A 17,129-nucleotide genomic window follows, 5' to 3' on the forward strand; every position below is an offset into this window, starting at 1 on the left:
ATTTTACCCTTTATTGCCTGAAAATTATGACTTTATTCTATTATTTTGACTTTCTTCTTATTCTTTCTACTTCATTGTCGAAATATTTAGGCTTTATTCACAAAATATTCTGACTTTATTTTCATATTATTTCAACCTTATTTTCACCATTTTATTCTTGTAATATTTTGTATTTATTCCTAAAATATTATGACTTTTTTCTCGTAGTATTTCAAGTTTTTTCACAAAACATTGGACTGTTCTTGTAATATTATAACATTATTCTCATAAAATAATGATTGTATTCTTGTAATGTTAGTATTTTATTCTTATAAAATCATGGCTTTATTCTCAACTTATTATGAGGTTTTTTTTTCTCAAAACAATTTTGATTTTATTCTCATAAAATTCTGACTTTTCATGTCCGGTTCTGTTGCAGCGGGGCTGAGCGTGTCTCCATTGGCGGTGTGTTCATCACTCTGTGGGTCGGAGTGGCCCTGAACGCACCAGACTTGTAATAAATGTGAGGAAAGTTTGGGAAAACTGCTTATTTTTGTTTGGATAAAACTTCGTAGATGAAGCATCAGACAGACATTTAAGGAACTGAGAGTTTTACCAAACACCTTGTTGAGTTTATATAAAACCAACTATGTTTAAGCATCAACAGATTAGTGGTAATAAATAGCCTAAAGATCTGCCTTGTGGTCAAATATTGCCCAACCCCAACATCTGTCCTTCCAAACCAACAGGAAACCTTTACTCTCTCATCAGCCTGCAGTGGGTTTCGCTTCTGTTTCTGGAGATTCAGCTAACAGGAACGTTCCTGTTTGACCTCTCTGGGTCATCAGATTCAGGATTTACCAACCAAACCAAAAGCAAACTGGCAAAAGTCAAGATGCTAACAGTTAGTTACTTATTTCTAATTTTTTTAGTATCAGTTCCGTCGATTTTATCGTCTTGATTAATCCATTCACACTTTAATTTCTGCTCTTGTAACTTTGACTTGACCAAACAGACGGTCGTGGCCTCGTTCTTTTTCCGGGCTTTGAAGCAGGAAACATTTTAGAGAGTCAGAAACATAAAGTGAAAGAGTCAGATTGAAGAGCTGCATGACGATTTCTGCATGTGAGCCCTTCTTCTTCCTGGATTTATTCTCAGACGGATGCTTTGCGGTTTCGTTCACGTCATTGTTTCACTTCCTCTGCGCTGCTCTCTTTATCTTTCTAATCCTCTATAAACTCTGGCGAATGAAGCATAACTTAAAGAAAACCTTTTGCTCTTTCAGCAGCAATCCGAACATCAACACCAGCAAATTAAAAATCTTCTTTCTGAACTTATTTTTGGTTCGTTCTGCTGCTCTTCTTCGCCTACCTCACTTCCTCCACCCACCTGCCTCTTGTTTCTGACTCCACGCCTCGGCCGTTTCCTACCTGCAGCATCACAGCAGCTGCGTCCGCGCTGAGAAACCGAAGCCGACGTCGAGCTCCAGAACCAAAACTGGAGCAAAACCAGGCGGAGGAAGAGGAGGACAGAAGAGAGCGAAGGCCAAACACCGACATGATCCACTCGAGTAAGTCGACTCTCCAAAAACCGAACATTTACGCTTTAAACTTAAACAGAACAAGAAGAGCAAATGAAGGGAGTTAGAAGAAGCAGATGATTGGTGTTTATGTACAGGAGAGGCTGTCATGGATTCATAAAACACTCAAATATTTACAATATTCTGCTTCTAGAACTGCACAATCAGCCAAACCTGAAAAGTGACGGTTGGCCTTCGTTTCTCCGTGACTAATCAAAACAAAAGCGGAGCTTCACCTGTGCAGATGGAAACGCAGAGCAGCTCCTCAGTTAGCAGCTCTGGCCTGCAGAGAGGTTTCAGTTCTCACTGCCTGGCGGCTTTTAGAGAAGCAGTTTCACATCTGGTCTGGGATTTAATTAGAGATTAAGAAGAAAACCAAAGTAAACAGTCCACAAACCTCCAAAGGCGAAAGGCAGTTATGTAGAAATAAAATCTTAAACAGCTGGTTAATCATCCGAACCGGCAGGAAATCTGAAATGATTCACATTTTTACATTTTATATACAAATGTTTCAAAGTGGAACTTTCTATTTGCTTGTTTCTGGTACACACATAAATCTGATGCACAAGAAACATCCTTTAACAACAACTAATAGATGAGATGGACAACTAATAGCACAACATGTACGTTTTGGTCACAAAGCTCAGTTTTCCTTTTGTTGAGTCTCATACATGAGCTGCTGCACCTTTAAATGTCCTGACAACAATATTTACGTTTTCTTCATCGTTCTGCCTTTTTCTGTTTGTAGGTTTTTCATTAACCTGCGTAGTTTTTCATTAAAATGATTAATTACAGACTATAAAATGTCTGACAGACAGTTTAAACCAGAAACCAGAAAAAGTAAATATTTTCCTCCATAGCAGCCAGACTTTTGTTCTCAAGGCTATTCAAGGTTTTTCTTTTGGCATTAGCTGCTTTTTCACCCATTTTTTAAAAACTCAGTTAAACCTGAGAGTTTTGCAGTGAGCAGGCAACGGGTCGTGACCTGGAATCAAACACCTGGACCTGCTGCATTCGCATGTGAGCCACTCGCTGCCCCAGTTTGTGTCTTTCAAAAACATTCTGCACAAATTTGGTTAAAAGACGAGGAGAAAATGGGTGAAACGGCAGCAAAGCTTCAAAGGAAAACTCAGAAACCCAGAAGAAGCGCTGATTAGAGAAGAAGAAAAGAAATCGGCTTTACTGTCCCAAAATGGGGAAATCCAGGCGTAGCAGGAAATCAAGACATTCAGGTTCAGACAAAGAAAAAAGTGTAAAAATAATTAAAAAACAAAATTAACAATAACATGCTGTACAGAAAGTGTAAAATTACAATGTAAATAAATACTGTGCTGTTACCAAACATAGCACACTCTGATCCAAGGAACGTACAACAGATCAGGATAATTAAAGAAAAATACAAAATATTGATATTTATTTTTACAAAATCAACAGAGACGTGCAAAAACCAGCAGGGATGAAAACATTTGTTACGTTTGTTTTAAGACATGATGGTTATAGACAGAGACGGGAACCAGAAATTATACTGAAGTAAAAGTAAGAAAAGTGTTTGATTTAAAATAAACTGAAGTCCTGAAATTATCAATCATTTAATGTTTAAGCATTACATCATCAGACGGACCGAAATATAAAGTTATGTGGGAATTTTGGTATTTTCAACAGCAAAATGAAAATAATTCATATAAATAACAAAATCAGGCAAAATAAATTTTTCCAAATCAGTTTCCTTCACTAAAAAACTGATTTAACTTTAACAGAATCTGCAGGTTTGTTTTTATTTTTGCAGGTTTGTTTTATGGTCAGTTTTTATTTAAAACATGTTTGTTTTTCATTCAGTGGGCAGAAAATCCAGAAATTTTACTCAAGTAAGAGTAGAAATACTTCATAATAAAATTACTCAAGTTAAAGTAAAAAGCAAAGTGTAGTAAAAATACTCATAAAAGTACATTTTTTCCAAAAAGTTACTCAAGTAAATGTATGTAGTTACAATCTATCATCTGCTGGGAGGAAGGATCTCTGCTGATGCTCCTTTGTGCACCAAAAATATCCATCATTGTTTTTACTTTATTGTCCTCAAATCCACTTTGAAAGATCTGAAGAAAATCTGGTAACATAGAAATAGACATAAAACATAGAAATTAAGTAAGAGATTTTCTACTAATTTACATTCTAAAAGCGTCTCAAAGCAAAACAACGTAAAAGTAACTGTCAAACTTTAAACAACAATGTCAGTTTATTTAAAAAGCACTTTAAAAACAGCTAATAACGCCACCACAGTGCTGCACAGTTTTATTAAAACCACAGATAAAAACAGAGAAAGATAATAAATTTCTAAATGTGTCCAAGAGGCAGAAAGTACAATATAAACAAAACAGACATAATACTGAGCCTTGAGGGACTCCATAATTTAGGAGTATTGTCACAGAAGAGCAGTGATGGAGAGGAACTGGAAAACTTCTGTCAAACTAAAACGATGAGAACCAAACTACCAACATGGCGCTGAAATCTAAATAAAAAGATGTGATGGTCGCTGCGCCTAGATATGATACAAATAACACAGAGATGTTCCCTCAATCAGCTGTTAGGAGATCGTTAAACACTTTAAGCAAAAATGTTTCTGTTCTTCACTCATGTTTAAAACTGGACTGGAATTTCTCGTAGTTGTTGTAGTTTAACAAAGATTGAAGTAGAATAAAAACAATCTTCACCAGGACTTTAGGTAAAGACGCTATTTTAGGAATTGTCTATATGAGCGAGTTTGTTGGTGGAGCAAAATGCTTGGATCATGTTAAATGTTTAATAAAACATGACAGAAAACCACAGGGAACCAGAGCAGAACAAAAACAGGAACCCAGTAACAACAGGATTAGGCAGTAAAAACGAGTTCCTGGTTGGTTACTGAACAACGAACAGATGGACAATTAGAAACAAGAGAGAGACTAAGAAATAAATCTATAGAGCATCCATCCATCCATTAAAAAATAAACAAAGTAAAACAGAACTAAATGATCCAAAACACCAAAAGAGTCCAAGATCCAAACAGAAATTCATCCAGGATACCATGAAGTATCATTTATTTAATAAATGGGTTTGAAGGCAACCGGGACAAATCCAGTCCAAAGATATACGACCCAATGCCAAAATAAAAACAACTCTTTAAATAAGTGAGCAGGGAGACAGAAGTTTAAAACAAACGGGGCAGGAACTGGGTCAAACTGTCCAGACGTAGCTTCACTGAGCCATGATTCCTGGAGGTCCAACACGGACAGAACCGCAGAACCAGAGTCAGGAAAAAATGTAAAGATTTGTTACAAAGATCCACAGAAACTGTGAAAACATTCAGAGAGTTAAAAACTTCACGGTTTTAAAAAGAAAGTGAGCCGGTTGATAAACCAGTAGAAACATGATCCTGGTTGATAAACCAGTAGAAACATGGTCCTGGTTGATAAACCAGTAGATCCTGGTTATTGACGCTCATTGACAGAATGTCCCAGTTTGGATGTAATTAGTTAGAAAAACTGATTGTTTCTGTAAAAATGTCCTTTGCAAAGTGTCCCTTTTGTCACGTTATGACCACAAACTGAAATGTTTTACTGAGACGAACCAAACGCTGCGGTTCTCATGCGTCTGGTAAACCTCAGATTCAAAGAGCAAGAATTGTTAAAACCATTTCTAAAACTTTAGTGAGCTGGTCGTTCCCATGCTGAGCCGAACGCTGACATTTCATCTACAGAGAAACGATTCCCGTTCCCCAACATTACCAACATCTGATGCATTATTGGTATTATTTCAACAAATTATGGTGCTTTTACTCCTCTAGTTATGGCAGTTTGTTCTCATTTACAGTTAAATTAATTCTGTTCAATGGTTTTAAAATCTGAACAAAATCTGTTTTGTAAATATTAGTCGATGCTGTGTGGAATATTTTTGCTGCATTTGCTGCAGGTGATTTTTTTTTGCACATTTACAGTCAAATTCAGTAAATTATAATATCAAATGAGTCTCATTTGTCTGAGCCAGTAGCATTTGTAAATAAAAACCTGAACATATTTTCATTAAAATCACATTTCTGCTTGTAAAAGTAGTTTTTAAAAATTTGATCTGGTGTAATAATCCAATTTTAAATGTCGTTTTTTTCAGTAGCTGTAAGTGGAAAATATTAATAATTAACAGAAATAAAGGTTTTCAAACATCCATCTGTGTGTAATTAATCTTAATTTTAATTAATGTTTCACTATTGAGTCAGTTTCTTTGACTAGGCCATTCTGACACATTAATTGGCTTTGATTAGAAACTCTGTTCAATAGAGGAAAGAGTTACCAACAGAAAGTTTTTAAAAAAAGACATTGTCATCAGCATAAAGATGTATTTTAGCTCTCCATCCATCCATCCATCCATCCATCCATTGACTTTTGAGTTTCCCATATTATAATGCTCTTCCTTCATCAAGCCTTCATATCTGGATTCTTCCATGCATGTTTGATAAGTCCTTTAATCTCCATGGCAACCATTCAAATGTGCTAAACGCCTAGTAGGACCTAGTCCCGCCTTCGAGTCACAGCTCCTCCCCCACTCAGCTCCTTCAGACTAGCCAGCAGCAATTAGCAAACACCTGGTAGAACTGCTGAGCTCATTATAGGAGCTACTTCTCTTGTAAAAATGTTGCTAAAGGGTTCATAGAGGAGCCATGTTGTGATGACTTCCTGAAGGCGGAGTTTCAGAGCGAGCAGGAGCTTCTTAAAGAGACAGAGGCCCAATTTCAAGATGTTAAATTATGAAGTCAAGATATATTTGATATATACAGCATCTTTATAAAACTGGAGACGTAGCTACTTGATATTGCTATAAAATACACAGTACTGCCCCTGTAAGTGATTTCTGCAGGCAGTTTGTTGCACATTGTTTCACATTTAACTTTCCAGGATCCCAACTTGTTAAAGCCTTGTTTCGTTTTCCTACTTTGTCCTGGTCTGTCACACACCGTCCCCATAAAATACACTGAATTTTGTTTCTGTAATGAGACAAAGTGTGAAAAAGGTTACATGACCCATCTCTTGTGGGTTGCAAATCTTAAATAATTGAATAAGAAATCTTTACTTTTGGATAAATAAAGCAAATTTCTTTGCAAAAGAACATGGTTAAAGCATTTAAATTGATTGTTTTGCTACGTATTAGATGAACTATTCATTGTGTTCTGACATGTTTGGTAACACAATGGTAGATTAGACGTAATAATGAGAAAAAGAGTTCACCGCTCGCTGGCATGATGTTTATTTTATCACCTTTTCCCCCTGAAGCTCTGCTTTCATTTTGTACCTTCAGAATCGCATGAGACTCGTCGCTCTGCATGTGAGTGTTTTTTTTTTTTTGAATTCACACAGGAAGTAATGTAGCCACCTCTCCCTGCAGTCTCACACAAACAATGACCCGGCCACACGCACCATCTTCTTCACTCGCCCACAGAAACACACAAACGGACTCGCTCAAAGCAGAGAGAGTGTTAATTCTGCAGAAAAGGAAACTATACTTCCTGACAAAGACCTCCCACTTGAAACCACAGAGACACAAAGACAGAAAAAATTAACTAAAACAGCTGGTGGGACAATTTGCAAATATGTGTTTCCTTGTTAGATTTTATCTTTTGACTGGTTGAAATTTCACTCTTAAAGGGCAAATGTTAACTTTAGTGGTTTAAACTTGGCCAACATCAAACAGAAAATAAACGTAACGTATGTTAAAAGCTGCGTCAGCAACAGTGGACAACATTACTAAAATGGTCAAATAATTAACATTATATAATAATAAATTTAATGTGTAAACTTTATGCAACTCACAGAGGTATCAACGCTGGAGCTACTGTGGTTTGAAAAAAGACATTTATAAATGTTAGACAGTAATAATTATTTGTTTAGATCTAAGTTAATTAAAGGGGCGGTATCGTGTATTTTGCAGGCACATTGTGTCATTTTGTAGCACAATCAATTAACTAAGTTACCATCGGTTGTTATGAAAATGGTGTCTGTATCAAAAATAACTTGAGAGAAATTTGACTAGAACTGAACACCTTGAAATTGGGCGCCTGTGTCTTTAAGAAGCTCCTGCTCTTTCTGAAACTCCGCCTCCAGGAAATCATGGCTCCTCTATTAACCCTTTAACATCATTTTCACCAACATTTCACTGGGAAGAAGCTCCTATAATGAGATCAGCGGTTCCACCAGGTGTTTGCTAACTGCTGCTGCCGCTAGTCTGGAAGAGTTTTGTCGAGAATCTTGGTTGGAGTTTTGGGTAAAACGACAGCACTTTGTATGAACCGGGGTTTAGGCCCTGAATGATGTAGGGAGATTTTAGGATTTCTTAAATATTCAATCCAATCAACACTCTGGGTTAGTTTTTAATGAGAGAATCACATAAAAAGCTAAGAAAGTTGATTTTGCGTAGTGCCTGAATTGGTTTGGTTTAAACTTTAACAAACATAAATTTCAACTAACTTAGCTTCTCCTTTTGTATCCAGGTGTTCCTCAGGAATATGTTTAAGTCCCTGTTTTATTTAAGTTTTCATAAATGAGTTATAGTGAGATATAGAAGCAGGAAAGGAATTAATTTCAGCTAAAATACGTCTGTATGCTGATGACATTGTCATTTATGTCACTTTTTTTAATCTAGTCATTAAGGTGTTAACACAGGGGTGGGCAGCTCCAGGCCTGGAGGGTCAGGATTGCCCACCCCTGTGTTAAAAGAAGCTTTTCACATTTGCCTTTATGTAAATAGAAAAAGTAGATTTATATAAATCAGTCTTTCCAGGATTTTTAGATTGTGACAATCACAATGACAATCACAAATTTTGTCATGTTACTTTAAAAATATTTAGAAGAAATTTTGTGATATTTTTCTATCATCAAACCAATTTTAAAATCTTTAGAAGAAAAAAAAGATGAGAAAAAAGCAGACACATTAGACACAAACATTTCCATTCTTTAACAAACTACAATAGCTTGAATTTTGTTACTTATCACATCAGTCATATTTAAATTGACATAAAATTAGGCTGAGGCTGTGGATGGGAGTTAGCATCTAGCTAAAACCCAATGTTTTTGACCATTTTGTGGAAAATTTACAATAAATTTGAGAAAAAATCTGTTAATTTTGAGTGAATTTCCATGATGGCGGAATTGAAAGAAAACTGGAGGAACTGTTTACTTACAGCCATATTTATAGATAAACCATCCAACCATCTAAACTTAACCCAATCTACTGTAAAAAAATTTAGATTTTAGCTTCTATCACATGGAAATGCTAAAAGATTAGCCATAACTTTTCCTCTTTCTGTCTCTTTCAGATCAATCCACCCACTCTTTATTCTGCTGCTGCTGTGCTGTTCAAAGCAGGTAAAGATAAGAATTGTTTTTCGCAATGTTGAGGTGGAAAAGTCTTCAGTTACATTTTCAGTGGTGATTTTTAAGGCTCGTCACTGAGTCAACCCGGCACTCTGTCTCTTAAAAATATTAGAAATACTGCAGAGGATCCACAACAAAAGGTCTTAAAAAGACCAGAATAAGGTGTTACTTTGGCCCAGTCAAAGTCCAGCCCTCAACTTGATTGAAATGCTGCAGTTGGACCTACGAGTTGATCTGAAACATGTGTTTGTACAACGTTATAAACAATAGAGGCTCAAGTTAGTCCACAACAACGTAAAGAGAAAGAAAATACTATATTGGCAGTAAAATGAGGATATTTATAACCTCCCAGTTCATATTGTTTTGCATATTTCTAAAGATACAGAGGAAACGTCCATCCTGCAGATTCTCACAGATCGAGGTCATGTTTTAGAGTTTTTAGCTTGTGGTTACCCTCGGAGCCATGTGGTGAGCAATCTTTGTCCAACGCATGAACACCTTGCAAAGATGCATGCACCAAAATAACATTAAAGAAAAGCGGCTGAATCATAAAACTCCTTTTTTGGTCTATAATTTTAACAGGAAAATTTTCTTTCATCGCATATAATTTTTCAATTCATCTTATATGTAAGTTTTCTCTAAAAATAAAAAAATTGCAAAAGGAAAGGTTAACTTAAAACCTTTCTTAGATATAAACAAGGTCAAAATATGTTTATTTCAGGAGTTTGACATAATTTATAATAATAAAGCAAATCTTTGGGTTTGTTTTCTTAAAATGAATGTGGGCGGAGTTCAGTATTTGATCCCACCCATCACTAGCCTTGGTTGTGCCACTTGCTTTCAGAAGATGCTTAATATGTGTTAACCTATACATACAATACATAACACATAACAATTTCTGTCAGTAGGTGAAAGCTTTGAGGCAGCCCCAAAAATGGGCGGAGTCAAATAACTGACTCCGCCCATTTTTGGAGTTGCCCCAAATATTCACAAATGTGCTGCTCCAAATATGGGCAGCAGGAAATATGGTCTGAGTTAACTTTTGGGGCAGCCCCAAATATGGGCGGAGTTTAACAATTGGCGCCGCCCGTATTTTAGGGCTGCCCCAAAATTTAATACTTAAATCGGTTATACTTATTTGTTCATAATTTTTTTAATGTTTAATGTAATTTACTTTAAAAATAAGTATGTGCACCCAAAAAAATAAAATTTGTTGATTTGTCAATACTAAAAAAAGTAAAATTAATAGATCTCAGTGTTGGAAAGATTAACTTCGATACATTTTCACACTGAATAGAAAAAAACCCCAAATGTAAAGATGATTTGGCTGATTTCAGGGAGATCAGCACACGCATGGAGCTGGAGGGCAGAACGTCTCTGTGCTTCCCAACCAGACGATACCCCGGAAATGCCCGGCGGGTAAGAAACAGCGCATTTCTCCATATCCTTGTGTTATTGAGTTCTAGGTTTTGATTTTTGTTACGTTTGGGTCAGGTGGACCGCTCCAGGAAAAAGCTCCCTCTGCCCCCTCCAGAGAACGGAGAAGGTGAAGGTTTGGCGAGAGTCGTTGCCATGTACGACTTCACGGCCAAGGAGGACTCGGACCTCACCATTAAACAGGTACACAATTTCACACCAACTCACTGAAACTATGGTGAATAAAATTATTATCACTGTTGTAAAGTATTTTTCTATAAATTACGAAGAAAAAATACATTTAACTGTATATTGTTATCTAAAAACTTTCTGTTACACTGTTTTCCCATTTATTTTGCTCCATTTAAATTCATAAAATTGGACATTACGATCTCTGGTCAAACCAAAACAACAATGATTTTAGAGATTAATTAACAAGAAATGATCAGATATTTACTAGTCATTAAATCAGATTTATTTACTACACGCTGCTGACAACAAAAAGCAAATAAATAAATGTGTGTAATGCTAATGCTTTGTGTCTCCAGGGAGAGGAATACGTCATCCTCCATAAGCAGGACCAGCTGTGGTGGAGAGCGGAGGACAGACACGGGTACAGCACACCAAGTCCAGAACCACCAGAGATTGAATCCGTTAAACTGTGATTTAATCTTACACATTTCTCTCAATCAGCAGTTCGTCAAAGTTTACAGATTCAGCTAAAAAAACATGTTTAAAAATTTAATTATTGAGGCAGTCGGTTATAAATCCTCTAAAAAAACTAACAACTCGGTTCTGATGTGTTGTTGCTTTTGCTCAGGAATAAAGGCTTCATCCCCAGTAACTACGTAACAGAGAAAAACAGAATCGAGGCAAACTCGTAAGTTTTAACTTTCTTATTTCACTCGGCCATAGAGCGCAGTTCTAACACATTTAATGTTTATTTAAAATGTCCGTCGTGAAGGTGGTACTGCAAGAACATCACCAGAACAGAAGCTGAACAGCTGCTGAAACAGCAGGTATGATTTATTTCTGATTTTTTAATTTCACTTTAGGATCAATAAAGTATTTTTGAACTTGAATTGGATTTTGAATTGATTTATTCATCCCGCTGTCTAAATATAAACATATTTACACCTGAAAGTTGCAAGAAATTAACTCCTGATTTATCTTAAATGTGAATTTTCACCACAGTCCTGATAATTAATTGCTATTTTCCAGGATAAAGAAGGTGGTTTTGTTGTGCGGGAGTCCAGTAAACAAGGAACTTATACCGTTTCTGTTTATACAAAGACATTAAGGTGAGTCACAAGTTTTAAATTCCAGACATTTGAATCAAACTTACATCTACAGAAAATATTTAACCGACTTTTCTTCTGCTCAGTCCGAATGGGGGCATTAGGCATTACCAGATAAAAATAACGAACACTGGACAGTACTACCTGGCTGAAAAACACGTCTTCAGCTCCATACCAGACGTTATACACTACCATGAACACAACGCAGCAGGTAGGAGACAAATCAGTGTCTCTGCAGACGAAGTGAGCATTTCTCAACAGCAACACCTGATTGGACGAACCAAATTAACTGCAACACGATTGGAGGAGCATTGAGAACTGTAGGGGTGTCAAAGACTGGACGAAATTATCGACTGTCACTGTAACGTAGAGATTGCAACATATTGTTTTAATATGTTAGAGAAACGAGATAGAAAGAAAATGAACTAGATAAAAAGCTAGAACTAGCTAAAAAACACTAATGATAGCATCTAGGCTAGCATTAGCATAGAATACAATATTAACATACATCAAGCAGAGTGAAAAAAACTATTAAAAATTTAAATTAGCTGTAGATACCAGTAATACCAGTAATAGCATCAAGGCTAGCAATAGCATGTTGACGTAATGTAGCATACTCCATTCAATATACAAAACCCAGGGTAAAAGCTAGGATTAACTAAAAAGCTAAAGCTAGATAAAATACTAATACTAACGATAACATGTAGGCTAACATTAGTATTTTAGCTAGTTTTAAGATTTACATGAGTTTGTTCTCACTTTATGGAGTATGTTACTGTAGGCCAACATGCTAGTGCTAGCCTAAATGCTATTCTTAGTTTGTTTGTTTTCTTTTTAGCTAATTTTAACTTTATAGCTAGTTTTAGCGTTTGCCTGGGTTTTTTCCACACGGCATAGAGTATGTTACTGTAGCAGGCTGTGCTAGTCCTGACCTAAATGCTCTTATTAGGTTTTTTTCTAGCCAGCTTTAGCTTTGTAGCTAGTTTTAGCTTTTGCATGGGTTTCTTCACTCTATATGAAGTATGTTACTAGCGTGTTTATTTATGCTAGTAAGAAAATAAAATACATCATTTAGAGATTCATTTCTGCTGCTGAACTAGCCAATCAGTGTTTGCGCTTTAGAAACGCCCATTTTGAGTCTGCTCTCATACTTTAACATCCTGGTCTGCTGTAATTTTTCCAACACCGCTGTCATACCTTATGGTTTTGTCGTTCTCATGTTTGGGTTTGTAGGTCTGGTGACCCGGTTACGGTACGCTGTGGGGCAGATGGGAAGGTGTGTCCCAGCCACAGCAGGATTCAGCTCAGGTAAACACATTCATGTTAAGCTGCGTATCATACATTGTTTAAATCTGCTGTTAGTAACTTTTAAAGATTATGATTTTTACATATTTGTTTGGTAAGTTGTTACCATGTTGTAACAGTTTGCTATGACAAATAAACTGTGAAAAGACCCACTCTCTGAGCTTCTATTGCTGTCTGATGAAAGCAGAGCAAGGAGGCGGTCCTTAGCGCTGCCAATCAACCACATGTACTAAATAGTTTATCCACAGCCGTCGGTGGCTATGCTAACTTGAATTAGCATTCACAACAGGCCTGTGCTAGCTGCAGCGTAGCAGAGAGGATTGACAATGCTAATTCTCGCTTCTTGACTCTGATTGGTTGTTTCTAATTAGCAGAGAAAACTTAGATACTGCATTTTTAACCAAAAACAAACAAGAGAATACATGAATCACGCAAAAGATTGTTTATTATTGTGATTATTTTCTTAAGTCTCTGATCTTCTAATATTATCAAGGTACACGGCTAATAAGATTCAATCAGTTTAACCTGATATTTTATTTCAATTGCCCCTGATTTTCTCTCTTTCAGAGAAGTGGGAAATCAACCCCAGTGAGCTGACCTTCATGAAGGAACTGGGCTGTGGCCAGTTTGGAGTGGTGAGGCTCGGCAAGTGGAGAGACCAGCAGAGAGTGGCCATCAAGTCCATCAGAGAAGGAGCCATGTACGAGGAGGACTTCGTCGAAGAGGCCAAAGTCATGATGTACGGGAGGAGAATCAGGACGAAAACCACTAACGAGATGCAGAGAACGAGTTTCGATAACGGTTCTGTGTGTTCTGCTCCAGGAGGCTGTGCCATCCCAAACTGGTCCAGCTGTACGGGGTCTGCCTGAAGCACCGCCCCCTGCTGATCGTGGCTGAGTTCATGGATAACGGCTGCCTGCTGAACTACCTGCGGCAGAAGGGCGGAGCTCTGAAGGAGGCGTGGCTTATGTCCATGTGTCAGGATGTCTGCGAGGGGATGGAGTACCTGGAAGCTCACAGCTTCATCCACAGAGACCTGGTGAGGCTCCAGCAGACCGACAGGGACGCTAAAGCTAGTCACTAGCTTAAGAAAAGGAATGCTAATGGTAGTCGCTAGCTCTAGCACAGAAACACTAAAGCCAGTCGTTAGTTTAAGCACAAGGATGCTAATGCTAGTTGCCGGCTTAAGACCAGGGACGCTAAAGCTAGTCGCTAGCTCAAACATAGGAATGCTAAAGCTAGTCACTAGCTCAAGCATAGGAATGCTACAGCTAGAGACTAGCTCAAGCATAGGAATGCTAAAGCTAGTCACTAGCTCAAGCTTAGAATGCTAAAGGTAGTTGCTAGCTTCAGCATAGGAGCGCTCAAGCCAATCCCCACTGGAGAAATTATTCTGTTAAGCTCTAGGGGGCAGTGTAGAGTCTCCTTGACCAAATGTAACTTTTAGAAGTAAAAGAAACACAGAAGATATTTACTGGATGCCGTGTGGAGGAAGCGGGTGGCTGGAAAAACCTACTTTGACCTCATGGACGCGTCCAGCATAACTCAAGCTTTATGTTGTCATCAGTGTTTCCACAGCTACAATGAAAAAGCAGTCAAACCACTGATTACTTTATTTCAAAAGTAACTAGGTAAAATTGCATGTTAGATTATTAATTACATCCTGCAACATAAACTTGAAAATGCCAATACTAACTTTATTGGAAGCAGATTATGAATAGTAACTTCAGAAATATTTTATAAAGTCCTTAATATCCGTTTAAATTATGTTTAAATTATGTTTAATATCTGTTCTTTATGTGTTTGTTCTGTTTTATTCAGGCAGCCAGAAACTGTCTGGTTAACAAGAACAACGTGGTGAAGGTCAGCGACTTTGGGATGACCAGGTATGACACTTTACTTCCAGCCTTATAAAGAATTTTAAAAAATCATTAGTAATGATAAAAATGTAATTTAAAAATAAATAAATTTATACAATTTAAATGAGTAACATGCTGGGTTTTGTGTGACCTTTTATTTTTTCTTGGTATGGCTCTAATATTCTGTCATATAAACATTTAGATTAGATCAGTTATAATTATTTCTTTCCTGAGCTTTGAGCGTTTCTTTTAAACCGACTGCAGGTACGTTTTGGACAACCAGTACACCAGTTCCAGTGGCGCCAAGTTCCCAGTGAAGTGGTCTCCTCCGGAGGTTCTGCACTACAGCAAATACAGCAGCAAGTCAGACGTGTGGTCCTTCGGTGAGAGACCTTAACCAATCAGCAGCTGATCGCCGTGTTGCTCTAACGCCAGGAGTCAGAGGTCACTGATGTGTTTGTGTTCAGGGGTGGTGATGTGGGAGATCTTCTCCGAGGGTCGAACGCCGTTTGAGAGCCGCTCCAACTTGGAGGTGGTGAACGATATCACCAGAGGGATGCGGCTGTACCGGCCGCACCGCGCCTCCCAGCCGCTGTACGCCATCATGTACCGCTGCTGGCACGAGGTACCGACCCGCTTCATCCTCACAGAGAGAAAATGGTTCAGAAAACACTGGGTTCTGGTGTTTTAGCTTTGAATAGCTTCGTTGACAAGCTAACTGCTTTTAGCACAGCGTAAAAACAACAACAGTCTTTTTCAGCGTCCAATCAGATTGTTTTTTGAAGCAAAAATGAACCTCCAGTGGACCAAGAGAAGCAGCTCTGTCATCCTTTGTTTGGTTTTCCTTTTTTTTTTGCCCAAGCCAAGTAAACTGACCCTACATCACCAGGGGGCCCCAAGAACATCAAGCTAGCATGAAAAAACAACATATATATTTAACTAAACGCTATTACACATGGAAAAACAATTTCTACATTGTTTTCATAGTTGTTACACAAATAATTATTAATATCTTTCTGTTGATTTCTGCTGCTACTGTTGGGAAAATACAAGCTAACTTGTCTATTTGCTAACTGTAAATCTAGTATTTATCAGCTGGTGTTACTTTCAAATAGTTAAAATAAGATGATGCACTTAAATTCTACTCTGCATTTCAAAATGCAAATCATTTTTTTGTAGTTAGCTACTCCTGTAAGGTTAAAATTAACAGCCATCACAACACTGGTATGATGAAAGCTAATTACAAATTATGCTAATAATACGCACAAAACGTAGCTTAGAAATGCTAAAGCATCTGGTGTTAACATGTTGGTATGGGGACCCCCCAGAAAAAACTGCTTAGGCCTCCAAAAAGGCTTTGGCAGGCCCTGTACACAACAAACAAACATCCAGGGATGTTAATTAGACAAATACATGTAAACAATTAGGTTTGGAAATTGGCCTTTTCATTGATAAAGTCTGTTATTGATTTAACATATTAGTCCCACGTCCTTAACAAATCGAATGAAGTAACTCCAGTGACCAGTTTAATTTTTGTATAAGTGTATATTTTTATGTTATATATTTTTTGTAACCTCTTTTCTCCTCATTTTTTCTTGGTCTTATAGAAACCTCAGGGTCGGCCGGCGTTCTCTGAAATCTTGGAGGAAATCAGAAAACTGGCAGAAAATCCAGACTAACACAAAGATGCTATTCTTTTACCTCTGAATATCAAACTGTTTTTAAACGCATATGTACAAATAAAACATGTTTTATTGTTGTATATAGATGTATAAATTAAACGTACCTATGCCGGTGCTTTAAATCATTTATTTATTTTGAAATATGCAATAAAACCAAAAAGAGATTTAAAATTTTAAGCTGGTTCTTATATATGTGAAGTTGGTTTTATACATATGAAGCTTCTGTTTATATTAATGTACAGACTGTTAAATACAAACTAACAAAACTGTGTATGATTGTTCATGAAGCATGAATGAGTGAATAAATGTCACTTTAAATATTTATGCTGTGACTTTCTCCATCTTTTAGTTACAGGGCTTTGCAAAGTGAATTAAAGTGTATATTTCAGAGGAGGTGCAACAATGCCCAATTTCTGGTCTCTGTTTGAATTTTTGAGGATTGTAAACAAATCTTAACACCAAACTTTGAAGAAGTCGATAAGGAGACAAAATAAAGGTTTCTAGACGAGTTCAGTTTTATTTAATTCTATTTAAATCAATCTACTGTTCTCAAGCAGCAGGGTTGTATGACAGAACTCAGAAATTGGGATTATTTCCGTCCAGCATTGCCATCTGCT

The 17,129-nt window shown here is 37.1% G+C and overlaps 2 protein-coding genes across 3 annotated transcripts in view; one reads left to right on the plus strand and one right to left on the minus strand.

Moving 5' to 3' along the window:
• LOC114156967 (myelin-oligodendrocyte glycoprotein-like) overlaps positions 1-17,129 on the minus strand; it is a 1,059,483-nt gene that overhangs the window by 776,569 nt on the left and 265,785 nt on the right. The gene's annotated exons all lie outside the window — the stretch shown is intronic.
• Positions 655-16,836, plus strand: txk (TXK tyrosine kinase). Its single transcript, XM_028037546.1, has 16 exons — positions 655-1,549; positions 8,895-8,943; positions 10,290-10,371; positions 10,447-10,572; positions 10,917-10,981; positions 11,189-11,248; positions 11,333-11,387; positions 11,590-11,669; positions 11,753-11,877; positions 12,900-12,974; positions 13,539-13,710; positions 13,794-14,010; positions 14,793-14,857; positions 15,095-15,213; positions 15,298-15,455; positions 16,438-16,836. The coding sequence occupies exons 1-16, from the start codon at positions 1,537-1,539 to the stop codon at positions 16,507-16,509; spliced, it is 1,533 nt and encodes a 510-aa protein (XP_027893347.1). The 5' UTR covers positions 655-1,536; the 3' UTR covers positions 16,510-16,836.

Source organism: Xiphophorus couchianus, chromosome 14 (genome assembly GCF_001444195.1).
Source record: "Xiphophorus couchianus chromosome 14, X_couchianus-1.0, whole genome shotgun sequence".
NCBI lineage: Eukaryota > Metazoa > Chordata > Actinopteri > Cyprinodontiformes > Poeciliidae > Xiphophorus > Xiphophorus couchianus.